This window comes from Syngnathus floridae, chromosome 2, assembly GCF_059516105.1.
Source record: "Syngnathus floridae isolate MCC-2025c chromosome 2, RoL_Sflo_1.0, whole genome shotgun sequence".
Lineage (NCBI taxonomy): Eukaryota > Metazoa > Chordata > Actinopteri > Syngnathiformes > Syngnathidae > Syngnathus > Syngnathus floridae.
The window spans coordinates 25,335,421-25,362,205 of NC_142414.1; the positions used below are offsets into that span (position 1 = coordinate 25,335,421).

General features: G+C 42.3%; 2 protein-coding genes and 1 long non-coding RNA gene across 5 annotated transcripts; 1 reads left to right on the forward strand and 2 right to left on the reverse strand.

Annotated features, from left to right (window-relative positions):
- The first annotated feature begins 715 nt into the window (after positions 1–715).
- On the forward strand, positions 716–15,363 carry LOC148402767 (voltage-gated delayed rectifier potassium channel KCNH8-like). Of its 3 annotated transcripts, none has more exons than XM_088397543.1 (16): positions 716–1,054; positions 3,159–3,392; positions 3,772–3,903; positions 3,984–4,129; positions 4,224–4,482; positions 4,562–4,719; positions 5,417–5,624; positions 6,734–7,102; positions 7,178–7,377; positions 7,963–8,212; positions 9,304–9,518; positions 11,015–11,289; positions 12,053–12,159; positions 12,224–12,276; positions 12,350–12,653; positions 12,780–15,363. In XM_088397543.1, the coding sequence occupies exons 1-16, from the start codon at positions 979–981 to the stop codon at positions 12,968–12,970; spliced, it is 3,177 nt and encodes a 1,058-aa protein (XP_088253669.1). In that variant the 5' UTR covers positions 716–978; the 3' UTR covers positions 12,971–15,363. The 3 variants fall into 3 exon arrangements, with proteins under 3 accessions (XP_088253669.1, XP_088253664.1, XP_088253655.1); XM_088397538.1 differs by having other exon boundaries at positions 6,734–6,929; positions 7,020–7,102; positions 12,350–15,363; XM_088397529.1 differs by having other exon boundaries at positions 12,350–15,363.
- LOC148402768 (uncharacterized) lies at positions 3,055–13,488 on the reverse strand. The gene is made up of 2 exons (XR_015862918.1): positions 13,290–13,488; positions 3,055–4,084 (listed from the first exon to the last, which is right to left on the reverse strand). It is a non-coding gene; the product is annotated as an uncharacterized LOC148402768 (long non-coding RNA).
- LOC148402769 (voltage-dependent L-type calcium channel subunit beta-4-like) lies at positions 13,839–26,562 on the reverse strand. Its single transcript, XM_088397714.1, has 16 exons — positions 26,286–26,562; positions 25,769–25,989; positions 20,848–23,676; positions 19,938–20,057; positions 19,745–19,867; positions 19,548–19,669; positions 18,981–19,033; positions 18,698–18,717; positions 18,512–18,592; positions 18,075–18,133; positions 17,902–18,002; positions 17,688–17,839; positions 17,506–17,601; positions 17,204–17,374; positions 17,053–17,091; positions 13,839–16,975 (listed from the first exon to the last, which is right to left on the reverse strand). Exons 3-15 carry the CDS (start codon positions 20,884–20,886, stop codon positions 17,062–17,064), a joined length of 1,167 nt encoding a protein of 388 aa, XP_088253840.1. The 5' UTR covers positions 20,887–23,676; positions 25,769–25,989; positions 26,286–26,562; the 3' UTR covers positions 13,839–16,975; positions 17,053–17,061.
- Between the last annotated feature and the right edge of the window lie 223 nt (positions 26,563–26,785).

Sequence of the window (26,785 nt, forward strand, 5' to 3'; positions counted from 1 at the left end):
CACGACCCAGTGGAAGCCCAACTAAGACGTGTCTGCATCTAGCGGTGATTGCTGGTACTACAACTTAAAACGACAGTCTGCATATTTGCAGTTCGGCATCTACGGATTTGCATATTCACTCATTCAGCCTTTCCCCCCCGCAATATTCTTTCATATTTTATATTCCTCCAGGATTTTTTTCCTCCCTTTTCCCCAAGCTTAATGGATTTGTACTGACAGTCGAAAAAAAATGTCAAACTCCTCATCTGAGCACATGTGAAGGACACTTCGTTTCCTCCACTTTATCTCTCCATCACCCCCTCCACACCTCCCTCCAACCCCATGAGGCTTCATCAGGCAGGCGTGCTGTGCCGGTGTGCACCTCATGCAGATTGAAGAGAACCCTGCTCAAGCCCATGCAGTGCACAAATGCCCCTGCAGAATCCACATTTGGATTCAGCCAAGTGTTGGGGTGCAAGCGGTGAGCCACCACTTCTCCACCGTGTAACTATTTCACATTCACTAGGAAATATTTACAGAACTGATCAGCTAATTCAAAGTCATTATGCCCTTTTTAGTCAGACCATCAATCAAAGCGTGAAGGGTTGAGAATGACAGCAATTGAGTGAAAGGGTGATTTAGGAGGTGGGGGGGGGGGCAACCATTTAGTCGACAAGGAGAGAGGAGAAAAGGAGAGGAGGAGGAGGAGGAGGATTGCAGCAGCACACCCGTGCGTAAATGTGACCATCCTCCTTGTGGTCTCTCCATGCACCTTTCATCCTCTCCATCCTGCACGGGCGCTCTCTCATCACCTGCTCGGCGGTCGCTGGTCAAATTTGGACCGTGGAGTCCCGGGTGTCGCGGCTCGGCGCCCTCCTCCAGGGTTTAGGAGGAGGAGCGCCGGGAACCACGTCCAGATTTCTCCCGGGCTTCGTCAGCACCTCCGCCGAGAGTCATGGCTCGGAACGCCGGGAAAGACGCGGCTCGACCCGGTCGCGGATGCCCGTGATGCGGGGTCTGATTGCACCACAGAACACCTTCTTGGAAACCATCGCTACTCGCTTCGACGGGACACGTGAGTTGCAAAAATGTTTCACATAATTCGACGTCGTCACTTTAATGATCAACCAATGACAAGTGGCTTTGATTGGATTTCTAATTGAACGTGAATTGATGAATGATGGCACACTCGCAGAACGCGCGCGCACGCCCACAAACATTTATGAATTACTCAGCGGCACTTGAGCAAGTCATGAAGTAAAATCACACCCTGCAGGTCAATTACAAAAAATTAGCTTACTGTACTGTATTGCAGTAGAAATGCATGGGCTGATTTTAATTTATGATTTATGGCGTATTTATCATTCCGGAATTGTGCCAACTCCAAGTGGAATCGATCAACAAGGACTACTTTCATCTAGATGAAAAATTGCTTTTTTTATGGTTTTGCCCACTTGAGCTATTCCACTTTTGCTTTCCGGATGTATTTTCTTTCCAGAAGTAGAACACATTTAACAAATGCGGCCACCTCAACAACTGAGCATGGCCTAGACCTGGTCTGCAGGTTTTTAATTGGATGACCTTGATCTGACATGAAAACAAAGTGATACACACGATTTGGATATTGCACAACTTCTCATAAGCGCTGTCCTTTTATCCAAATGCAGTGTAAAAGTCATTTCTACACACAGATCACGAACAATCAACACTCAATTTGGAGTTTTGGTTGCTCACGTTGTTACGCAACACCAAACCGAAGGTGCAAACTCACAGGAGGAAACGTGTGGATGGATGCACTGTAAATGAAAAGCTTCTTTTTTACACATATTCCGGAGATATTACAGGAAGAAGAAGAAATAGAAAAGCAGCAGTGTGATGACATTTCAGAGGTCACACATGAGCGCAGGATTTCATGCAGTGTCAAAGATTGTTTGTCACATGACGACAAAAAAAAAATCTGCTGGTGATGATCTTCCAGCTTGTTTGACATTCCAAAGTATCTCCTCGGATCTCATGAGGTCCGCAAAACATTTTTTTTTACAAACCCATTTAATCATTCAAGATGTTTTTATATTCAATAGTAAAAATATCATGAGATAATAAAATAATAAAATAGTAAAATAATAAAATAATGATACAGTAAATGAATAATTAAACAATTAAATAATAAAATGACAACTAAGATAAATAAATAAATAAATAAATAAATAAATAAATAAATGAATAAATGAATAAATGAATAAGTAAATAAATAAATACAAATAACATACATACATACATACATACATACATATATACATAAATAAATGAATACATAAATAAATAAATAAATAAATAAATAAATACATAAATAAATAAATAAATAAATAAATAAATAAATATTGTCGGGGCTAAATGAGAAAAATTGGTACATTTAATGCTGATTTCTGCATTTCACAGGACAGGCAGCAAGATTTATTTTGTTTTTCTAGTCTGATTAAAGTCTAGCCGACGCATTTACATGAGCTTTATTGGTGCTTTATTCATGCACGAATGACTTTTTCCTCTCCCCCCCCCCCTCATTTAGTCACTCCACTACAGTTGACATCCTTCAAAGTGAACATTGGGCTCACTCCACATTCACTCATGAATGGACGTTAACGAACCCTCTGGAAAGAACGGCGTACTCGCTCACTCTGCTCCAGGATGAATTATGCACAACTGCCATTCCAGCACGTTCACGTCTACATTTCCCTCTCGTAATTAGTTTGGATAATTGCCACTGGCTTCCTAATACTGGCTGAGCAAAGTACCTTTGGAAAGAACAATAGAGTAGCAAAGAAGTGAACGGAGACAGTTCATTGGAAACCAGCAGGCATTTAGATTTCCCCAAGCAGAACTCTTCAAAGGTTTGAAGAATCCGGGATGACCCAAAAGCCGAGGCAAAGGGGGGAGCGCCGTGCAGGCACTATTAATTGCGTTTTCTTGAAATGACAACATCTTAATAAAACTGCACACAGGCAATCATTGTCTACAATTTCCCTACTGTTGATATGTTTAACTGTTTGCTGACTCAACAAAAACGTCAGGATCCAATTCTGTACACAAACGATAACATTTTTTTATTGTTCTCCCATAATAGTGATTTACAAAAGCAATCAGAGAAGCTCATAATAAAATCCTATCTTTGCTCTCCCCAGACAGCAACTTTGTGCTGGGGAACGCCCAAGTCCAAACGCTCTACCCCATCGTCTACTGCTCCGATGGATTCTGTGAACTAACCGGCTTTGCCCGCGGTGAGCTCATGCAGAAGAGTTGCACGTGTCACTTCCTGTACGGTGGCGAGACCAGCGACCACCTCACCTCGCAGATGCAGAGAGCTCTGGATGAGCGGCGGGAGTTCAAGACTGAAATCATCCTATACAAGAAAAGCGGTAAGAAAATCAAATTACGTCTTGCCTCAACGATGGATATAAAAAGTCTGCACACCCTTGTCCAATTTCCGGGCAGAGTCGCAGATAAACCGATACCCCCAAAATGTTGTTATGGTTCAAAGCTGAAATTTAGAATTCAATTTTGCATGTTCCAATTAACACTCAGTGAAAAAAAAACACAAAAAGAGACTTATCTCTGAACACAGCCACATTCCGGAGGGTGTGCACACTTATGCAACCACATTGTTTGAGTTATTTCAACGATTAAAGATTTCTATTTTCAAATCACATTACTTGTGGGGGAAAATGAATTGATCTTAACCAGCTGTTTGAACAGGGGTGTGTAGACTTTTTAAATCCACTCTCCAACTTTGTGTAGGTTCCAAGTTCTGGTGTCTGCTGGACATTGTGCCCATTAAGAATGAGAAGAGTGAGGTGGTTCTCTTCCTGGTCTCGCAGAAGGACATCACAGAGAACAAAGACCTGGACTTTGACAATGAGTCTGACACCAGTGAGCTCCAAAATCACACTTGAACCATCAAACAATTGTCGTGTATTGATCATCATCCATCCATGCTTTCCACGTTTCAGATGAGGAGACGGGCCTGGAGGTGCGACCCATCAGCCACCCGGCAGGCTTCACCATGGAGCGTCGCCGAAGTCGAGCCGTCCTTTACCAGCTTTCTGGACATCTTCAGAAACAAGATAAGACCAAGAGCAAGCTGAATATCAACAATGTGAGAATCTACAAAAGTAACGACTAACTTGGCTGAAATATAGCAAGTACGCTAACTTGACTTCACACGGCGTTCCTTCTGTCACTTGTTTCAGAGCGTTCTGGGAGCCAATGCCAACCCGGTGCCAGAGTACAAAGTGGCAGAGATCCAGAAGTCCCGCTTCATCCTCCTCCATTATGGCACATTCAAGGCTGGCTGGGATTGGCTGATATTACTGGCGACCTTCTACGTGGCCGTCACGGTTCCTTACAATGTCTGCTTCACAGCAGTGGAGATACGAGAGGACGGGGCTTCGACAGCACGAAACCCGCCAAGTGTCAGCGACATCTTGGTGGAAATTCTTTTCATGATTGGTGAGGGTCTGGAGTCATGATTTCATTTTGGCCTTAACATATACAAATAAATCACATGGTGTCTTCGGGTGTGTTTCAGATATCGTACTGAATTTCCGCACCACCTTTGTGAGCACGTCGGGTCAGGTCGTGTATGACGCCCGCTCCATTTGCATCCATTACGTCACATCCTGGCTTTTTGTGGATCTGATCGCCGCTTTGCCATTCGACCTGCTCTATGCGTTCAATATCAGCGTGGTGAGTCTAACAATGTTTCCCAACTATTACCAAACAGAAATGTAACATATAGATTACATTAAGTTATTAAATCATGATAAATCTTACTTCATTAAGTCATAAATTGACTTAAGGAGTGTTGAATTGGGTTTGTTTAGTAGAACACAAAATTACAGTCTTATGCTTGACGCTTGAACGCGCCACCGATATTCTCCCAGACAATAGGAGGCAGTAAAGAGCATCTACTGTATATGAGCAACACTTCAGTACAATCGAAGTATAAAATAATTAACTATCGTTAACAGTTTTGGAATGAACTGTTCTACACACATTTACTAAAACTAAATAAAAAAACAAAAAAGAAAACTATTGTACTTGCTCGTCCGCCATGATTTCCGCACTGAAGCTTCCGCGTTTAGAAATCTCAACACTTATACCGTGCGGAAATTGGGGGCGTGGTTGAATTAATGACGTCATTTTATAAACCAAGACATTCTGTTGGATGGACACTGGATTTTTCTTTATTGTTCTGACTGTCACTACAGGTTGCTGGCAAATGTAAAGTGCAATATAATTTATTATTATTTTTTTTTAATGTATTATTATTATTATTATAGATAGGTGACCAGTGACACATTATTTGTAGTAAATAAATCATTATCATAAAGTGAATTTGGGTATTGTTTTTTTTCATTCCTTCCATCTGTGCATCACCCAGAACTTCGGGGTGCATCTGTTGAAGACGGTCCGTCTCCTGCGCCTTTTGAGACTCCTGCAGAAACTGGACCGCTACTCCCAGTACAGCGCCGTGGTCCTCACCCTGCTCATGTCCACTTTTGCCCTACTGGCCCACTGGATGGCCTGTGTCTGGTACTTCATTGGCCGCAGCGAGATTGAAAGTAACAGCCCTGCCTCTTGGGATATAGGTTCGTAACTTCATTCCACACAAGCAAAAAAATTCTCTCTTAACTTATATGCAGTGTTAAGCTTGCCAAATTTTCCATTAGCATTTAGTTTCATGATCCAATTTCTTAGCATTGATTTTTTTTTTACAAGCTAAGTCAGGAGATGAGTAAAGTGATTTAATTTCATCATCTGGGGGATTTTAGGCTTTATGACTGAATAAATTGGTGAATGCAAAAAAAAAGTAATGCTAATCATACTAAGCAGTCAAAATCCTCCGCAGACAGGCCAAATAAATAATTTTATCCAGAGAGCATGCATTTGTGAGAAAACCTAATTATGGCGATCTGTCTCACCTCCAACTGTGTTAACGGCAAAAAAAAAAAAAAAAAAGAAAATAACAACAACAATGCTGTGAGTGCCTTGCTGTTATTCTTGGTCACATGAGTCAGTGATTAATTGTTTTGTGCAATGCTAATGTACCACATGCTAGCTACAGCGCTGTGTAACGTTATATTAAGTCAAAGTGCTAGACTGGCCTGTGGTTTGGAAGCCTTGGCTTTTCCCCTCCTGGGTTTAAGATTTCTTTGCGAACTATCACATAGCTGGCATCCGTTACACCTCTTTCAATTTCAAAAATCATTCTAACAGTTATCTTTCATGAACAAGCCCAATTGTAGTCATAGTTTCTTTCAGAGGGCCATTATGACTGTCAACCCAAAATAATGTATGAGCATCTCATATTATATACAGTATAAGCTAGAAAACAAACAAATCAGACTAGTAAAAACTGGTCAAATATAAAAAAAAGGTATTAAAAGTGAAGACAATTTGCAATTCTAGTAATGACACACGAATTTGATGCACAATTTGTCTTCACGGGCCACATAAAATGATGTGGCGCCCCCTATCTGGGCCCCCGGGCCTTGAGTTTGACACCTGTGTGTTAAACGATTCATTGTCAAAAGATTGAAAGGCAGATGACCATAAAAAATAAAAAAATAAAGAGAGCCAGAGAAGTAAGCCGCCAGCAAACAATGACAAATTGAGCACAGCCAAATTAGTGGCCCGGTTTAAAACATTTGTTTAGCAGGGAAATTGCTATTGACCTTTTACCCTTCACCCCCAACAGGCTGGCTTCATGAGCTCGCCAAACGTTTGGGCACACCATACTTCTCATCTCCGCTGACCTCCCTACTGGGAGTTTCCGATTCGCCTCAAACCACCGTGACACCAGAACTGATTAACTCCAGCCACTGGAACAGCTCTGGCCTGGAGCCATTGACCGGGTCGGGTTTGTTCGGTGCAACCCAGTGGAACAGCAGCAGGTCCCGTTTAAGGGCGCCAGGCATGGCGTTAAGCGGTGGGCCATCCGTGCGGAGCTCCTACGTGACGTCGCTGTACTTTGCTCTGAGCAGTTTGACCAGCGTCGGCTTCGGCAACGTGTCAGCCAACACAGATTCGGAGAAGATCTTCTCCATCTGCACCATGCTGATCGGAGGTGTGCGTAGCATCGGGCTGGGCAGACAACAAAAGTTCCCCTGCTGATTCTGCCCTTTTCATTTCTCGTCCGTAGCATTAATGCACGCCGTGGTATTTGGAAATGTGACCGCCATCATCCAGAGGATGTATTCACGCCGTTCCCTTTACCACACCCGCACTAAGGATCTGAAGGACTTCATCAGAGTGCACCGGCTGCCTAAAGCCCTTGAGCAGCGTATGATGGAATGTTTCCAGACAACTTGGTCTGTCAACAATGGCATCGATGTCAGTGAGGTAAAACATTTATTTTTCTATTTATTGAACCGATTAATGGCATTCCTGTTCATTTCAATGGGCAAAGATTATTTAGGATACGAATGTATTGAGTTCCTAGCGTGGTCAGACTACCGTATTTTCCGGACTATAAGGCGCTCGACTATAAGGCGCACCTTCAATGAACGGTCCATTTTAAAACTTTGTCCTTATAAAAGGCGCACCGGACTATAAGGCGCACCATTAATGCATCATGTCAGATTTTTAATCCAAATCAAATCATTCTCCATTTTATCTTTTTTATTTTAACTTCAGATGCAACAAATTACTTTATAATCGCAAAATAATGATCCATAGTCTTTTTGATTCATGATTCATAGTCTTCAGCGGTCCACTTGTGATTGATTTCATGACACAATGCTTTGGGCCAGTTTAAATTTAGGAATTTGGTCCATATATAAGGCGCACTTGAGAAAATTTTAGGTATTTAGGTGCGCCTTATAGTCAAGAAAATACGGTAAATGAAAGTTTGATCCCAAGGGGCCACTATACATATTTGTAGCCACATTCAAGTCAGCCTAATTTTGTATTGTATCCACTCTCCAGCTCCTGAAGGACTTTCCAGATGAGCTGAGGGCTGACATTGCCATGCACCTGAACAAGGAGCTGCTCCAGCTGCCACTCTTTGAGTCAGCCAGCAGAGGTTGCCTGCGTTCACTCTCACTAATCATCAAGACGTCTTTCTGTGCTCCCGGGGAATTCCTTATCCGGCAAGGTGACGCCCTGCAAGCCATCTACTTTGTGTGCTCCGGTTCCATGGAAGTGCTGAAGGATAACACCGTGCTCGCCATTCTGGGTAAGAAAAAAAAACTTTTGTTCTGCTTCACGTGATAATGATAAACCAGCGCACTGATTTTTCAGGACCTTGGAGAGTACCACTAGTTTTAAGACAAGCGAGAATGACAGCGAGAACGCAAAACAAAACAATCCCGTAGAGTTGCATGACCCCGCTGTCATACGGTGTTCCACAGGGTTCAATTCCGGGGCCTCAACTGTTTCTTATATTTTCAATTTCTTGTTTTAACTGTCTTTGTTTTATGTATGCAAAGTTGACTTTAGCCAAGTTACCCTAATGACGACAAATGCTATAGAATCGGATGGATAATAATAATAATAATAATAATAATAATAATAATAATAATAAATTTTATTTGTAAAGCGCTTTTCATAAAAGAATCTCAAAGTGCGACAGAAACAAGACTAAAAATAAAATCAAAAAAGAAACCAGAATAAAAGCATAAAAGCATAGATGGAGTTTTTGCAAAATATATTGTTTGCTTTTGTCCTTGGTGGAAGAAACTGATTGATAATCAGATACTACAACCGGAAAGTCTTTTCATATCACAACACAATATCAATTACCAGTCATTAAATGAATAAAATATACTATTGCAGAGCAGGGAATGAACAACATCATTTACATCTGCAACATTCCTGCCAAACCTTTCCATGGCCAAGTCCTGCAACACAACACTCGGAAATCAGCTCAGCTGTAGATATGAAACAAACTAGCTGGTTGTGTTTAGGGTGTAAATAATGAAGTGGGTGCTGCCCTCATTATTATTTTGGCCTGGGTATATGCACATGATGACACACACACTCACTGGTGCCTCCTGAGTGTTAATTCACAGGGGGTGTGTTGTTCTCCCAGAAACACAACTGCACACACACACACACAAATTGCTTTGGCAGTGCCGCTTTGGATTTACAGCTTAGCAGAAGGGATGCGATGCAGGAGGAGACAGAAAAAAAAAATGGAGATTTTTTTTTTCAAATTTCATCTCCATCCCTGAATGAAGAATAACATTGCAGCCGCTCCTCGTTTGCAGCATGAATGAAAACAGTAACAGCTCCACTTTTAACCAAGTATTTCTTTTCTCCTTCTAGGAAGAGGCGACCTAATTGGTTCTGACTGTCTGACTCAGGAAGAAGTAATTAAGACCAACGCCTGCGTGAAGGCTCTAACTTACTGCGACTTGCAGTATATCAGCCTTAAAGGGCTTCGGGAGGTTCTCTGTTTGTACCCAGACTACGCCCAGAAGTTCCTTACAGAGATCCAACATGATCTAACGTACAACCTCAGGGAAGGACATAGCGCCGAGGTACGGTGAGGCGGACAAAATTATGAATTTACTAGGTGGGGGGTACGCAGGAGACTCACTCCATATAGCCTGAGGGTTGCCAAGATGTTCTCCAACCAGATGGTATATGCCTTAAGCATGTTCTGCATCTGGTTTGGAATGCAAAAATCTAACTGTGTAATTTTCTCAGATTTTTTTTTAGGTAAACAAGAACATCAGTATCGGTTGCTAGAGGCTTCATAAAAAAATCGTTAACGATAACAACGGCCATTTTTGTAAACTGGCTCCCTTCTCAATTTGTTAGAAGAAGCGATGGAGACATTTTATATTCAATTCCATTTAATTTGATTAGTTTTTTTCGATTAAACAGGCCATGAATATTTATGCGGAAATATGGCAGTCTATTTTATAATTGCATTTTCGACATGCAAAAAAAAAAATATTCCAATTAATCGCTGTTATCACCATTCCAAATTCTGCTCCTGCAACGAAATAATCTCATTTTCTAAATGCCTCAAATGAAATCCCCAATCATGACTTGAATCCATCTGTTTTTATTTTTAAGATTTGTCTCAGCTTTCAGCCACATGCTCTTAAATGCAACACTTTGCTTTGGATGGCGTTACACGTTTAAAAAAAAAAAAAAAAAAAAGCTCAGCCATCTGGACTGGTGGTGGGTGAGGGGGGGCAGGATCAAGTCCTCTCCTTGACTTGAAGCCAACGTTTCAAGACGCAAGCTAAACACAATTTCTCTCATTGCCAGACGCTTACAGATGGCTCTCAGCTGTTGCGTGCACATTTTGCATCTCCTCGTCTTGCTAACGAAACATCTCAACTGACTCACACATGGGTAGTTAGTCTTTAGACTTGCTCTCCTGCTTTTTCCATCCAGTGTGGGGGGCTAAATATAGTGCTGGGGAGGGGGGAGGGGTCACCGTGGAGAGGAAGAGGTCACCCCTGACTGGATAATAATAGAACAACATGCAGATGAGCTGCCGTGACATCGAGATGAAAGGATGCTCCAGGGGGAGGGAGGATGAAATTTGGTTCTCCTCATGTTTACTACTGTACACACACCTAACCAAGCACATCATTGTTCATTCGGACATTCTCACACACGCTTGAGGAGAAAGAGAGAGAGACACATTTGCAGCGGCACGTGCAGAACGCACATGCGCTGAGAATGAAATCCCAAACACCCCCTCTTCTTCTCCCCCCCTTTCCCTCAGAGCAAAACCTCAGCTAAATTTAAACCGATCTAAAAATACTTGCTCGCACGTGGACTGGATGGAGAAGATCCAAATGGTGGCGAGGGACGGAAAACAGATGGAAGAGTGAATGGTGCTTGCTTCTTAACGAGAGCGCTCCTTCGATGTTAGTGAATGAAGTGGAGCTCTAGAGGAACGCTGAATGGGGGGGGGAAGCGTTCCTGCTCGGAAAAGCTCAGCAGATTTCGAAATCAATTTAATCAGTGATTGGATTCCATGATGTATCCCTTCTCATATTTCGAAATTTAGGCTGACTGCGAGAGCAATGGAGGGCTCGTGAAGAAGCTGCCCTCCATTAAGGAGGTGGAGGAAGGGTCGAATTCCGAAGGGGAACGCTCAGCTCTCCCAAAGATGCCACCGCTGGCCAGACTGGGCCGAGGTCTTCGCTCTCCCCTGCGTTCCCCTCTGCGCTCGCCGCTGCTCCCGCCGAGACCCTTCAGACCAGCGGGCAACCACGCTCGGCCAGCCGGCCTGCAGATTCCCGTGGTGAGCTTCAGCTGCCTCCAGCCAGAGCTTAGCCCTCGGTACGAAACCAATCATTGCTCTCCAAGCAGGCTGTTGAGTGTATCTTCATTTCATCTCAGTGGGATTCCAGTCTTGTTTTCTTACAGCATGGCCGATGTATAAGCAACCTCATCTTTTCAGAATAAGCCGCAGTTTGGCAGGTCTTCAAAATTCTTCAAAAAGAGGCTTCAGAGTTTGATTGCTAGTTCCAATTGAACTTTATTGACAAAATAAATCTCAAAGAATTACACTATGTACGTAAACTTTATTTTAGGAAACTATTGGATGTCCCTAGGTTGAATTAGCCAGAGTAGCTATCAAGCTAAGTGGCTAGTAAATTATCTCGAAAGCTAGCAAACCAAACTAGCTAGCTGGCGAATACTAAATTAACATTGCGTTTAAACCACGTTTCAATAATGAATTTAAATTTAAACAGAAAAGCTACATCTGTGAGTTTTTCAGTTGTTGCGGCTAAATGGCTAGCTAAGCTGTTAGTCAAAATGACGAACCGACCTTGACAGCCAACAATATGAGATGTCAAAATGTAAACAATGTGAGTTATAGTATGTACATTGTGTGCAGAAAAAAATTGTTCTTCCAGTGATAATTTGTGCCCTCCAGCAAGGTGTGGAAATTTAAATTGAAGAAGTGGATCAAAATCCATCGAAATGATGTCACGACGGTTAAAATTGGTCTTAGGAGTGTATTTTTGTCAAAATGCCGAATCCTTGATATTTTACCATTTACGCTTTCTGTATTGCTATTTTTTTGTTCACATTTCAGCTTTGTAGATGGCATTGAAGCAGAAAATCAAAGCAGTCCGGATGCAAAGTTTGATTTCTCCCCAGATGCCACTCGACATTTTTTATCCGACCCCGATTCAGCCACAGGTAAGCCATGAAGCAACACTTACTGCACAAAGGGATTGCGTCTCATCACTTTCTGCCTCCACAGACGAACACCACGAGGACGACACGATGCAGGCGATCACAAAGCTAAAACACGAGGTGAGACTTCTTGATTTCCCCACCATCTTTCCAAATTTGAACTCTTTGATTTATTTCTCTACGCCCGCACCAGATGAAGGCTCTTTCTCGCCAGGTCACCACAGTGAGTCAGGAGCTTCAGGAAATGACCCGACTTCTCAAACCGCTTTTTCACAACCCCTCCACCTTGCTGATCCCAAGCACCGTAACCCCGCCTCCTAGCATCTCCTCGCACACCTGCTCCCCTGCGCCGCCGCTTTTTACCCAGCACGCAGATGACCAACACCTTCAATGCGTCCTGATAGCTGAACCGTCATCCACTCCGCTCCAATTGGACGCTTGCAAGAGCACACAGTTTGACCACCTTCACTGTTCCGATTCACGAATCATCGCTCCTGGTAATCCTGCAGCTGGGTCACCTTGCTCAGCTCCCTCATCACTTCACAGTTCTCCACCTGAGCAAAAGTTGATGCCGCTCCCCTCCTGGTCCTCCTCCATCCCTTCTCTCTTATCATCCTTAACAGAACCAACATCCTGCAGTTTGTCCCAGTATCAGCTCCACCCTTTCTGCCATTCTCACCCCCAGCCGTCATTTTCCACACACTCACCCCACGAGCTCGACATCCAGAAGGTGACCAAGGAAGGCCTCCCAAGTCTGCCGGGAGAGGCATCGCACCCCGCCCAGCTTAGCTTTGTAGATGAGGGGCGGCCGTGAGTAGAAGCAACGAGCCACAAATCGGCACTGGACTGAGAGTGAGAAACTGCATGAAAATATGTGTGATACTGGCATGTGATTTTTACCATGTAAAAATGGGCCAGTGGAAAAAAAAAAACTTTCATCAACAAATCCCCAAACCACAAAACCCCATAAACAAGGCAACAACAATGCTCAAGGAAGACATAAAAAAAAAAACACTATAAAATTTTATGATCACCACAACACAACCTCAGTAGCGCAATATAAATCAGCAACAAAAAAAATCAATGTTTTTTTTTAAAGAAATGACAAAAACAAGTATTTTTCAATAACTTACCATTGATTAGGTTAGGCCAAATCCAGTCCAGATTCAAAACATCAGGATTGTTATCAGACTTTTGCAAAAACTGGTTTATAAGTTGATCATTTCAATCAGGTGTTGCAGGATGACCCCGCCCTCATCAAATTACTTCATCCTAAAGGAGCAAGGACTCCCCCAAATGGTCGATCGGGGTATCACATTCTTGAGTTCATGATCAAATTAAATCCAAACGGTTCAAACGGCAATAGGAGCTTAAGTTGTAGCATATGTATAGATATAGGGGAGAAATATGAATAAACAAGGTGGACAGCATTTACAATTGTGGGTATTATGATACTACCGTATTTATATTAGCATATTGTATAATTTATATTGTCATATGTATAATGTGTATGTTTGTTTTTCCAAATGTTTTTCATTTTATGCACATGATGAAAGGAATAAAACCAGAAGCAAACCAAATTACCGAGTAAATGGAGCATATGCTGCTCTCTAGCGGACACACAGTGTAATTGCAGCGTGAAATATGTTTCATTGCTGGCCTATCAAGCCTGAGACGCCAGATCCGAACTTAGTGCATTTATTGCATCATAAAGCAGACAAGAAAAATACAGTGTAGTGCAAACATACTCCACGATAGACCTGAGGAGGTTGATAGTCTCAGCCGTGTTTCAGGGCAATGCTCTACTTTGTATTGCATACAGAACCTCCTAGAAGAAAGTGTGCTTTGCGTTTTTTTTTTAGAACCATAACCACGTTTGGGTACGAAAGTTGATAAGCAGGACACTACTGAAGATGTTTCAGTGGCACCTTGAAGTTGGATCTCCGCAAACGTTAGGCAGCTCAGGCCCAATTTCATGGAAGCAAAGAATCAGCTCTGGCATTTTGGAAAACAAATTCTCGGCAGAAAATATATAAGCTGTGTGCTTGAGTCTCGTGAGCTCCAGTAGGATGCCTATCACGCTTTTATTTTATTTATTGTATATTATTAAGATTCTGAATCCTGTTTTAATAAATTGCCGTTAATAGGAGTACAAAGACCTTTTTTCATCAATACCTCATCCTGAAATTTTTGTAATTATATCTATAAACAGTGGCTTTCCAGTTTGGCATCCGTTAGCCTAAATATGTAACAAAAAAAAAAAGATTTGAAACAATCGGTTTGGATTTAAAAGAGGCGAATGCAACCAAAATTGTTCCACTTTAAGACCAAAATTGGAAAGATCGGGGTCCAACTTGGCAGTACCACTGTTTTCTAAAATGTGGAGAGCATTAAAAGAAAACATGCGTTCTCTTATCAGTTTGTGTGCAGTTGGATAATCATTCTAATCAGAACAATTTATAATTCTATTATGTCCATCGTAAATCTGTACAATGAAGCGTTGATAACGTATTTGATAACATTGGATGAGTCACGTGATCCTGCCAAGCCCTTCTGATGAAACTGCAATACAATGATGTCATGCACGTTACATTATTTACAATAATAACCAGCTGATGGGTGTTCCATGACAGGAGGCTAAATAAAAGAAAATATAACATTATGAATTTGTTTACACTGTAAAAATGCATTTCAAGTCATCAAAATGACTAAGTTGTAGTTTCATTCATGTCAGTATTTTTTATATAGATACTGCAATTTGCTACTAGGAGTAGATGGAAAAACTGTATCAACTCAAATATACCACAACAGGTTGTCATCCTGACCATGAATTATGATCACTTTTATGCTTCAAATGATACAAGAAAATGTTTTGGAATGATGTAGCCTATACATACCAAGTCATTTCCAATTTCACAACACAAAATCTCCAAAATCCATTAAAGTGCTTAAGGAAAAGTCATTTCGAATTGGCCATAAATCTTAAAATAGCATCAGATATCAAAGTTTACTCATGTTGATTTGTTGTTGCGGTTTTGTCTGACTAAGCATTTTTGGTTGTTGATATTAACGTTGATATCAATGTTGATTTATGTGACCCTGAATATACATAAACGCCTTTTGGTAGAAATGCTTTGTTTTGAGTTGCTTCTCTGACCTTTTTGGAAATATGACTGACGCCATGAAAGATGCAAATGAGTGAGTGAGGCGTTGGCAGTTGTACATCCATAAAAAGTGACTAATGGCTACCAGGAAGTTTGTTTCCCTTGCTAGTCTTGTGCTTGACATGCATGGCGGTGTGCAAGAAAGATATGTCATCCATGACTACATTACATTTAGTGTAGAAAAGAAACTATACAAAAAAAGGCTACCGGCGGATCGGAAGGAAATCAAGCAACTCGATAAATTCAAGATTCCGCCGCGTTGTGGGCTGCTAGCATGTCGACCGCTAGCGTGTCGACGCCTAGAAACAATTTGTGCCATTTTCAGGAATCGCGTTTGGTTCAACTGGAATGTCAGCTCGGTAGAGACGGAAGACGGAGTTAGTGAGGAGCTTTCACCTGTGTTTGTCGTCTTAAGCCCACGACACATGTTGACAGAGAAAAACGTGCGTGTCTTACTGCTCTTAGCGTCTGCCGTACTCGAAATAGTACTCGTGGTACCTTGGTACTAATAATTTACAGTATCAGAAAAGTATTTGTTAATTAGTAGTATAATGGGATACAACTACAACCACAAGTAGCGGCATTAGTAGAAATATCCACAATTATGATCTACTAGTAGCCACCACACTAAAAAAAGGTGTTGAATTTACTTCATCTTCTGTCATCATCATAGGTATATTTGAAAAAAAGTTTACTTTTAAAAATATATCTGATCCAGATGATTTTATTTCAGTAAATTCAACATTTCCCCAGTGCAGTACAAGCAGATAATCTTTGTAATAGTATTGTTAGCATTAGTAGTAGTAAATACTAGTGATAGTACTACTAGTAGTAGTGGATAGTAAATCAAAATTGGTAGTATAGTACTACTAGGTGCTATTCACGGCAGTTTTTACTAATAGTTGGAGTTGTAAAGACAGCAGAAGTAGCAGGCTACTATTACGATAATAGTAGTTAGTGGTAGTAAATGTAGTAGCAGTAGTATTATTACTACTCCCACTTCAGCGATTACTACTAGCAGTAGTAAAAGTAATATACTAGTCCTAATAGTACTACTGAGTAGTAGTCATTACAATTAGTGATAGTACTAAATGGCAGTAGTAGTAGCAGTTGTAGTAAAAATAGTAGTATTAATTCGAGTAGTGAGGAGTAATAGTAGTTGTTAGTAGTAGTTGAGTAGTAGCTTTTTGTTAATTGGTACTGGTAGTAGTTATTAGTTGTAATGGCGATGGCGGTAGGAGTAATAGTAGTGCTTGTTGAAGTGTTCCCGTCGAGCTTCACATGTGTTGTGGGCTTCATTCTGACAGACAGACAGACAGACAGACAGACAGACAGACAGACAGACAGACAGACAGGTGTCTCATCCTAACCAGTGTCAACTGTCAGTGTGTGTCTGTGTGTAGCAGAAGGTTATCAGAATGTGTACAGAAAGCGACCCTGAGTTGTCATGTGGCGTCGGGAGCAAGTGACTTTCCCCTAGAGGGCAGCGGTGAGCAGGATCTCCGTCTGTTTCACCCCAAACCGTATCTTGTGTCGCTTCCGCACGTTCCAGCTGCTTCTGCCTTTTGTCCCTCTTCTCACTCAGGGTGGAGAGAAGCTGCTGCTGCTACTGCTGCTGCTGCTACCCCATGGTGGCGCTCTAGGCTGCCCCGGGCCTTCCGCAGGAGGAGAGCACATTGCAACATCAGTGAGTTTTGGCCATCGAATGTTGCAGCAGAAGAGGAAGACTCACCGCAAGTGGTCACTCGATTAACTCTTGAGTCTCAGAGAACTAGGAAACATGGTAGTAGTTAGTTACTGCTACTATAACTACTACAAGCACGACTAGTTGTTGGACATACGTCGTCAACATAAATGCTATGATGATGGGCTTGCTAACATACCTGTTGACTGGAGTTAGCGGAAGGAGGGGTGACGACACTTTGGTCCTGGACCGGGTTGACGGGGGCAGAACAAGGTAGATGGGTGGCACGCCAGTAAATGTCCAGATACTCAGCCAGGTGTTCGCACGCGTCCTCGAGTTGATTCTCATCCAGGATCACGTCAAACATCTCCTGGTGGTGGGACAAAATAGGATATGTAATCTCCGTTTGGAAAAGAAATGCTTAAATGAAACTTTGGTCAGTTTGAGGGCTCAAGTGTACGTTGATGGTTGTAAAAAGTAGATGGAGCAAAAGTGACATACAGGTGGACACTGAGCAAGCTTGTCCCCCGCCATCATCTGGACGTTCAGATGTTTGCTCTGTGACTTCCCTCGAGATTTGATCAGCCTCTGCAGAACCTGACAGTGCAGCCCACACAAAAACACACAAGGAGTTACTAAAACACGCATATTGTGGAGGCCTATGAGGTGGCTTTGTGCTCTACTTTGGGCGAGGACACTTTGACGTAGACGACGATGGGGGCCAGAGAGGTTTTGAGAAGCTGCGATGGGTGATTGATGGTGTCTGCATCCAGGACGACTAGCTGCAGAGACTTGGCCAGCTCAAAGATTCTTTCGATCTCACTTTGGACCTCGGCTGAGAAGAAGAATTGTGTGAACACAAAGACATGGCTCGATGGTGATGATGTCATCACTCACCCAGGCTGGAGCGCGTGTTGGATCGCTCCATGATGGCCTTCTTGTTGAGCACCGAGCGCTTGGCCAGCGACAGGTCAGCAGTCACCCGTGTGATGGAGATCCTAGAAGAAGTGCTTCATAAAGTCACATGCACTCGAGGGGCCATAAATAAACTTTTATTTTTCTGTACACACCTGCCGTCAAACCTGTGCTTCAGGAAATCAAACAAGGCTTTCTGCATCATGTCCGTCACCTATAAGCACATCAAGACGAGTTAGGGAAGTCACGCTTACATTTTTTCTTACTTAACACCGTTGTGATTAATGTTTTATTTGTGAAAAATGAATTAAACAACCCAAATGTGCCTATTTTATCCAATTCAGGGTGGCGGCCATTTTACCACTTGCTGAAAATGACCAACCACTCACAGCTCAGCATTTTTCTGAAGCTGAAACGTGATTGGTTGTTGAGACCTGACACCTGTGATGTCATTTTCGGCAAGTGACAAAATGGCCGCCCCCTGAGATGAATTTTGTTGCTTAACTCCACAAACACAATATTAATCAGAACGCTGTGTTGGGACATATTACAAAGAAAATTTAAGGCTTGACTTTCTCTTTACATGTCTCACCTCGTAGCCTTTCAGCGAAGGCCCCACCAGCACCACCGGCCTCATGGAGGGAACAACATCATACGGGGGCACAAGTTCTGTCTACGCCAGACAAAAATCAACACATAGCAGAAACGAATTACTAAATGCCATCATCCGATGCATAGACAGAGCCACTTAAGACATTTCATTTCATGGAAAACACACCTGTTTCTGCTTCTGTTTGGCTTTCAGAACAAAAGGAGCAAACATCAGACAAGAAGAAGTGCATCAAGAAATCCATCATTAATTTGGTTAAGCAAAACCTTAGCATGCTTTGCTAACTGTGGTTTGTAAATGACACAGTGGAGCACTTTGAGGGGCTCATGTGGCGCATGCCTTAAATTTCACATCCTGTTAACATGCGGTACGCGGTACAGCTCTCGTTTGGGAGCCGACTAGCCCCTGAAGAGGACCGACTCGGCAGCTGGACTCTTGCCGCTCTACATACCTGCAGATGGCGGCGTGGATCTCCAACCCCCGGATGACGCGTTGCCTCCTTTCCTGCAGAGCGACAAAATGCTAAGTGTCATCTCGGGCGAATCCCCCCCAGGCGGCAATTTAGAGAAAATCGCAATGCAAAGCCGAGCGATACAAGAAGTAGGCGGGCCAACGGGAACCGTCATTAAAAGGTGTTGTGGAAATGTGGCTTTGGGGTAACGACAGCAGGCCGATGACGTAGAATTCGTCAACTGTGACGTGCGCCGCATTAAAAGTACACGCTCCTTCGTTTTTGTCTGGAACTAAATTGTTTGGATGAGACAAGCAGCAGCACTTCCCTCCATCTGTTGCCGTGTTTTAATATCCGTTGCTTCGAGCGATGTTTCTCAACATTCATCGAGCGAAGTCAGCTGAGTGACATGGCAGAGCGCTCGTATCGGAAGTTTGATCTTACAAGTCAAACCCAAAAAAAAAAAATATGTAATGATGCAAAACTAAATATCACAATACCCAGAATGTACTAATGCAGCTAATTTAACATGATTCTGCAATTACATTTGCCTGTGTGACCTCTGACCTGGCTGCTGCTTTCTGCTCCTGTTTGATCCTGATGGCCTCCAATTTGACGGGGCTGGGGATGAAGGTGACGTCGGCGCCCTCCTTCACCAGTCGACCGATCCACCAGTCATTGTTGTATTTCTGCAGCGCAGAAAATCAGACGTCACTTCGAGTGTCTTGCGTCAAAAAGCGGCAGGGATGGTCATGACCTCTCACCTCTTTTATGTGCAGAAAGTCTTTGGTTTCAAAATTAATGGCTGCGCCTTGGACCGGACAATCTTCATCCAGGGCCCCACAATAACTAACATTGGTTTTTACTGCAAAGGCCACTGGTTTCGACTTAAAAAAAAAAAGTATAAAAATATCAACCGAGCGTCATCAATCATAAGGACAAGTACCGTGATCTCACCTTGGCTCTCTCCAGCTGCAGCTGAGCCTGGCGCTCGGCTTCACGCCGAGGCGCCTCCTGATCGTCCTCCAGGGACAGGTCGGAATCCGAGGGTCGACTAGTATAGGAATCGGCTGAACCCTAAAAAAAAAGAATGGCTGCTTTCAAATACTGGAAGTGACAAAGGCTAGATTCACATTGGACAATATTTATTTTGTTTATTTTATTCTATATGTATTTATTTTTATTATTATATATTTACATATATTTTATTACTATTATTATTTTGTTTATTTTATACTATATGTATTTATTTTTATTTTATTTTTATTTTAATGCCACTGTGAGTACCGACACCTTGAAATAAGGCTGATACCGATACTAATACCTGGTATTGATACTCACAAAAGTGAATTCCTGTTCATGTGCCTTGTATTTTGTACACATGTCCTAAAAATAAATCCAGGGTCCATTTGGGGTATTTTTAGTACTCACTCTAGGGGGTCTAGTTTACTGCAGACAAAACGCTGACTGTTAATGGGTATTAAATTAGAACTACCGCCGTTCCAAACGAATTAGGGTTACAATATGTTGGTTTTAAAAATCCTCCTTTGCAAAAAAGCTCAACAGTGAACCAATCCAAGAACTTCAAAGCAGTTTACCTTTCATCACATCTTTTCCACGGACAACCTCATGAATTCAAACTAGAGCGGTAGAAAAGAAAGCTGAAATCATCTTTCAAGCCATTTAGCCTGTTATTGCAACCGCCCTGCCTTGCTCTTTACAAGCGGCGCCACCGGAAAACGTGTAACTTTGTGGCGACTTGGTCTATATATAGAAGCGGCGGCAGGGGAAGGGGGGGGGGATTCGTGACCGAGAGTCCGCCCGCCTTGCGGAGCAACAAAGACGGCCGGGGCGCATCACAACCTACCTTGTTTAAGATGAGTCCTGTCGCGCTGGAGTCAGACATGATTGCCCCCCCACCTCCCCTATGCTTGCGGAGGGGGGTGGGGGTGGGGGGGGCAGCATCAGCCTAAGTGCTTCACAGCTGTCATTGCTGCTTTGCCTACAGTCATTTCCGATACAAGAGTGATGCAGCGACTGTAAGGCTGCTTGCTCGGCATCAGCTCCACCCCGATGGAAAATCTCAAGCATCTGCCTTTGCAGCATCACACGTTGCTACTATGAGGAGCAGCCAATCGCTCATTCAGGAAGATCTGCTGTCACTTTTACCAATAAAAGGGGACATAGCGTATTTTCTGCACTATAAAGCGCACCGGATTATAAGGCGCACCTTCAATGAATGGCCCATTTTAAAGCTTTGTCCATATATAAGGCGCACCGGATTATAAGGCGCAAAACTTTGTCCATATATAAGATATATTTATTTGGGACGCGGGCCGGACTTTGGACACGCCTGCTGTAGTGGCTCAATATTGGTCCATATATAAGGCGCACCTGATTATAAGGCGCACTGTCGGCTTTTGAGAAAATTGGAGGTTTTTAGTTGCGCCTTATAGTGCGGAAAATACGGTATTTGGATGCGGGCCAGTATTCAGATTCTAATCACTTGAAAATGGTGGATATTCACTCAGCCCAGAAACTAAGTCATGAGCGGAGCAATGGAGGTATTACCGCGATGGCACAATTTGGCAAAATGGAGAACGGCTTGCTGACAGAAAAGTTTTTTCCAAAATAGGAAGCTGAATGAGGATTTACTTCACCCTTGAACAGCAATTAAAAAGTCAAATTTCCATTTTGTGTTCCCTTTTGAAAGGCACGTTGAAGACTGACATCATTGGTCTGCCATTAGTGATGCACAATTTGGCATAAGCTGCGAGAAGGGTGACAAATTCAAGATGAAGAGAGAAAAAGTGATAATAAGGCCAAGCTTAGAAGACATTTTGTGAATCTCTCTGGAATGGCAAACACGATTTGTTTTTTTTTTATGATGGCGCAAATTTCCTTGCTGCGGTCAGGCTGTTGTGTTTATGTTTTTACTTATGGCGTAAAACGTAATTAGCACTGATTTTATTACTATTTACTGATCATGTTCAACAAATTTTGCCACAGAAGGCTTTGGCCTGTGAGTGCTGTTATAAAAACTACGAATTGCTCTGTTACTGTCAAAACTATCAATGCTAACTGTTAGCATATTACTTGTTTGTTAGCATTAAGCTAAGTGGGCTTTTCCAAGGTAAAGATATCCATTATTGCTGTTTTTTCTTGACTTTACAATGTGCAATTCTCTTTCTCCTCAACTGGTAGTGACATTTAATATCCCAAAACTTCTTTTTTGGCGTTCAGTGTTTGCTAAAGTACTGCTTATTGTGTGACACCGATTGAAATGCTCGTATCTCAAGCAAGTACAGGAGAAAAATCGATCGAAGACAGCTCGAATCTGGAAAAAACACTCGTAATCTCAAGGTACCGCTGCACCATTACTTCCTTTAGTTTGTTTAGTAAATTAAATTACGGAATGTCTACGTGGACATTGTATCCTTCCATTTTTCGGCGTGTAGCACTTAAACGAAAACATGTATTCGCTCCTGTCTTGAATATAAAAAAAATAAAACAACCCAGGGCAATGACGATGCTACTTTGGTGTGCATTATGCTGCTAGGCCGCACGCTCTCATCTGCCTCATTTAAGGTTCCTTGCCTAAGAATGAAGTGCACTCCACTGCGGCTTTTAGCAAAACATGTCTTAAGGGCTTTATTCTGACATGTTTTTGAAATAAAAAAGGAACCTGAGGCCCATACGCACACACATTCTTTGGAGTGGACAATACAGGCCGGGGTGACTATTTTCATCATTAGGGCTGAACATGAAGTAGGAGTTGGGGGCGCAATGCCGCCAAGCAAGAGAACAATTGGCGAGAGAATAAAGATAACTAGGCGAAAGAGAAACGGGGAGAAAATAACATCACGAAATGCTCATTTGCTGCTTAATCCAATGTTAAACTAAGGAAAGGGAATGATGACAAGAGGAGGAGAATGGCAGCCAAATGTGAGGAGATTAGCACAATTTGTTTTATTCTTCAGTCAATCTAATTATAACTCAGCATCTTCTCTTCCTCGAGTTTTTCTCCCTCACCTCTCCCACCGTCACCTCCGGGAGGGAGGATTGTCAAAGTTGACTGACTTTTGATGAATTCCCACCATAAAAGAGCAAAACAAATTTGAAACAGGCTCAGCTATCTTGACTTAGTCCATCTATTTGTGAACTAGCTTCCCGTACAGTAGACACAAACAAGAAAAAAAAATAGAATATTACATTGCGCAGTATTGTTTTATCCTCCTGGTACTGTCATGCCGGGTGTGATGCTTTCTTTTTTTAGCACTTGTCACAAGAGGCCCCAAAAAACACACTGACGGAAATAAGTAAGGCAGCGAGAGGTGAGCATGCAGTATAAGTCCATATTGAGAAATTTCGATTTTAAGGGTCTTGAAATCCCAAGATGTGTTTTACACATTAAATTACTCGTGACATGTTACAGAATAGGAGAGGTCTATTGCAGAAGTAAAGTGACGAAAATTTCATATCGGAGCCACCTCGCCCTCTGCGCAAAGGGGAAGCTGAGGCAGCATTCCGGGTAGAGGTGGATCCTCGCATCCCCTGACGATGCAACCAGAGTCGGGTTGAGTGGATCAATAGGAGAACCGCACAAGCGGAGAAGCTTCATCCTGTCCTGAGTAGCTCCACCCTGTTCTTGCTCTAATGTTACCTCGGGGTGATCCTGCAGTTAATACGGCCCCCTCTGATCACAACGTATGGACACCAGAACATCGGTTAAAATATGCAAAAAGAGGGATGATAAAAAAAATACACTTTTTAAAATGGTTTTACCATTCCAGCCTGCTTTTAATTCATCTAAAATTATTATTATTATTATTTTATTATTTCTTTTATATAATATAATAATAATTATTATTATTATTATTATCATTATATAAAAGAAATAACAATAATAATAATTATTAGAAGATGGAAGATGGATGGATGGATGGATTATTATTATTATTATATATATAATAATAATTGTTATTATTATTATTATTATTATTATTATTATTAATATTATGTCCAACCAAAGAGAATTAAACATCCCTGATTTACACAACTAGCTTAATGCTAACAGATCATGTGAAATGTCCTAGGCAAGCTAACAGAGATTAGCATTGATGTTACAGTACTATAAGGCGCACCGGATTATAAGGCGCACCTTCAATGAATGGCCCATTTTAAAACTTTGTTCATATATAAGATGCACCGGATTATAAGGCGCATATAATAAATAACTCAAGGTTGCTCAAACGTGAATGCAATCACAATATAGTAACACTCAAAATAGTGAAAACAATATATCAATAACTCAATGTTGCTCAAACGTTAATATCACACAACACACAAAATAAACACGTAAAGCTTACTTTAATAAATTAGTCCTCATCCACGAATCCATATTGGTCCATATATAAAGCGCACTGGATTATAAAGCGCACTGTCGGCTTTTGAGAAAATTGGAGGTTTTTCGGTGCGCCTTATAGTGCGGAAAATACGGTAATGATGAATCTTCACAAAGCAGCAATATACACACAAATAGAGCATCCAACCATACATGGTATTACTCTAACGGCGCTGCAAACGTTTTTACTGTATAAAAAATAATAATAATGTGTGATGTCGTGTCATTGCATGACCAGCTTCGTTTGCAACCGCTAACAACAAGCCCACATGGTACGGCCGCGCTGACATTTTGCATTAGCCATCTGCAAAGAGTAACGCTACTGATGCAATAAGGACGAGGCAATGACGCGGAGGCTGGCACGCGCTGATGCTTGAATCAGCGAGCAAGCCGAAGATCTTCGCAATTCATTCTCACTGTTGACTTCATCCTTACCAAGGCCAACGTCTTTTCAACCAAGATCTACTTTCCAAGCAGCCAACCTCCTGAGATATAAAATCTTTTCAGAATTGATTTTTCCATTGATTAATCGGATAAGAAAATTTCATTTTGCATTAAAGCTTTTTGTCATATTACTTTTATATTCTATTTTTTCACTCGCTTTCCTCTTCTGCCTGACAGCATTTCCCCGACTTCCCCAAACTGCTATACATGAACGCTGGTGCTAACTAACTAGTCCACATGGAGCTGCATTCAGCTTTGCCCACTGCAGCATCCTTCACTAATTGCACGTGTTTGCAACTTTCGCTGACCCCATTCCGGCTCTGGGTTTGAGTTGGGCCTAATTGGTGCCTCTTGACGAAGGGGAATGTCAGACTTATCAATATGTAATGGCGCCCTACATAAGCGCATAACCTAATATTTAACGTTAAAGCATCCCAAGTGCTGGCTTGGAACATTTGCTGGTGTCTCCCAAGATTTTTTTTTCATGATGCACACAACACATTGGCCAACATTGGAACATCTTTGGTGAAAAGCGAAGATAAACATAAGCAGTGTTTTCAGGCAGGAATTGGAATGGTTAACAATGTCAACATTGCTGGTTCATCAACTTTAATCAAGGCATCGCGCATTGATGCATGCACGCACACACACACACAAAGAAAGCACTTTGCGCCTCACGGGACAGGCTTTTAGTGCTCCGTCTCATGCACTATTTAATTGACCCGGCACAGGAAGCCCTCGCGGTCCCAGATGCACTCCTTCTCCCTCAAGCAAGTACGCCCACCCACCCGCACCATCAGACATCTTCACACGATGCCACGGAATGCCGACCAAAGGCGTTCCCCTCAAAGTTTCGATCCAGAAATGTTTTTCACACATCATCCATGCGCTCCTGATCCACGGGTGGAAATGCAGCAGACGCGGAAGGGAAAGTACTTACTCCGTGGGAGGAGGTGGGAGAGCATCTCTCTCTTGCTCTCTCTTGCTCTGGCTCCGCTAGGCGGTCATGGTGCGCTCTCTCTTCCGAGCAACACTCGAGTGCACCGTTGCATGAGTGGACGCGTTCTTTCTCGTGGACTTGGCAGCCTAGCAGCCCCGCCCTCCACTGCTGTGACGTCAGCAAGCCTCTATCGCTTCTACATATCGTCCTTGCTCTCCTCCCTGACAAAAGAAACACAATTAAAGAGCAAGCATCAGCTTTCTACTAAGAATATTTCTGGAGGCGATACTGGCTTTTATTGATGTTTTTTTATTATCATTATTTAGTTTTTTACAAACAGTGATTGGAAAGTAATGTTTACAGTGCCAACAAATCAGTAACTTAAAGTAGAAATCAAGTCAACATTTTTAAAAAAAATATGTTGTATGTGCCCAGACTCGTTTAAACATGACATTCTGGTTCACATTTTGTTTGTGAAATACGAATTAAGCAGAAAAATGTGCTCGTTTTCATCTACCTCACGGGGCGGCCATTTTGAGACTGGCTGTCGACTGAAAATGACGTCACAGCTGCCTTATGATTGGCTGGCTTTCCACTCACTGTAGATGCAACAGCACTACGGATTGGTTGTGTGTAGTGTGTCTAGAAGTCGTTGCATGGATGAGAAATTTAACACTTTTAACTGTTTAACTAAATCATTTGTCTTTTTCCATGTATGCCAGCTCAAAATCCGCATCGTGTTTATGAGTCTGTGCTAAAAACAGCTCCATCCTTGTTCATCATTCAAGTATGAAAAAAAAAAAATATGAAGTGTAACATAAATCAATAAATGCATACAAATAAAAAAAGATGACTGTGCCAGTTGTGAAACTCACCAGCAAAAATTCATAATTCATAGAATGGGTTGCAAGGAAACAGTGTGGTGGTGGTGTGTGGAGGAGGGGGGGGGGGGGGCAACGAGAAAAGAAGGAGCAAGGCATCCATTCCAATTCCACATGAGCAGTAAATGTGAATAAA

Bases quoted from the DNA above. Each gene is read 5' to 3' on its own strand.
- LOC148402767 (XM_088397529.1), top strand. From the start codon at position 979: ATGCCCGTGATGCGGGGTCTGATTGCACCACAGAACACCTTCTTGGAA. The intron at 4,130-4,223 runs GTGAGAATCTAC...CACTTGTTTCAG, and splicing joins GCAAGCTGAATATCAACAAT to AGCGTTCTGGGAGCCAATGC. The intron at 8,213-9,303 runs GTAAGAAAAAAA...TTCTCCTTCTAG, and splicing joins CACCGTGCTCGCCATTCTGG to GAAGAGGCGACCTAATTGGT.
- LOC148402769 (XM_088397714.1), bottom strand. From the start codon at position 20,886: ATGTCTGACTCCAGCGCGACAGGACTCATCTTAAACAAG. The intron at 19,034-19,547 runs GTCAGAGGTCAC...GTCGCTCTGCAG, and splicing joins GAGCAGAAAGCAGCAGCCAG to GAAAGGAGGCAACGCGTCAT. The intron at 18,718-18,980 runs GTATGTAGAGCG...TTGTTCTGAAAG, and splicing joins ATCCACGCCGCCATCTGCAG to CCAAACAGAAGCAGAAACAG.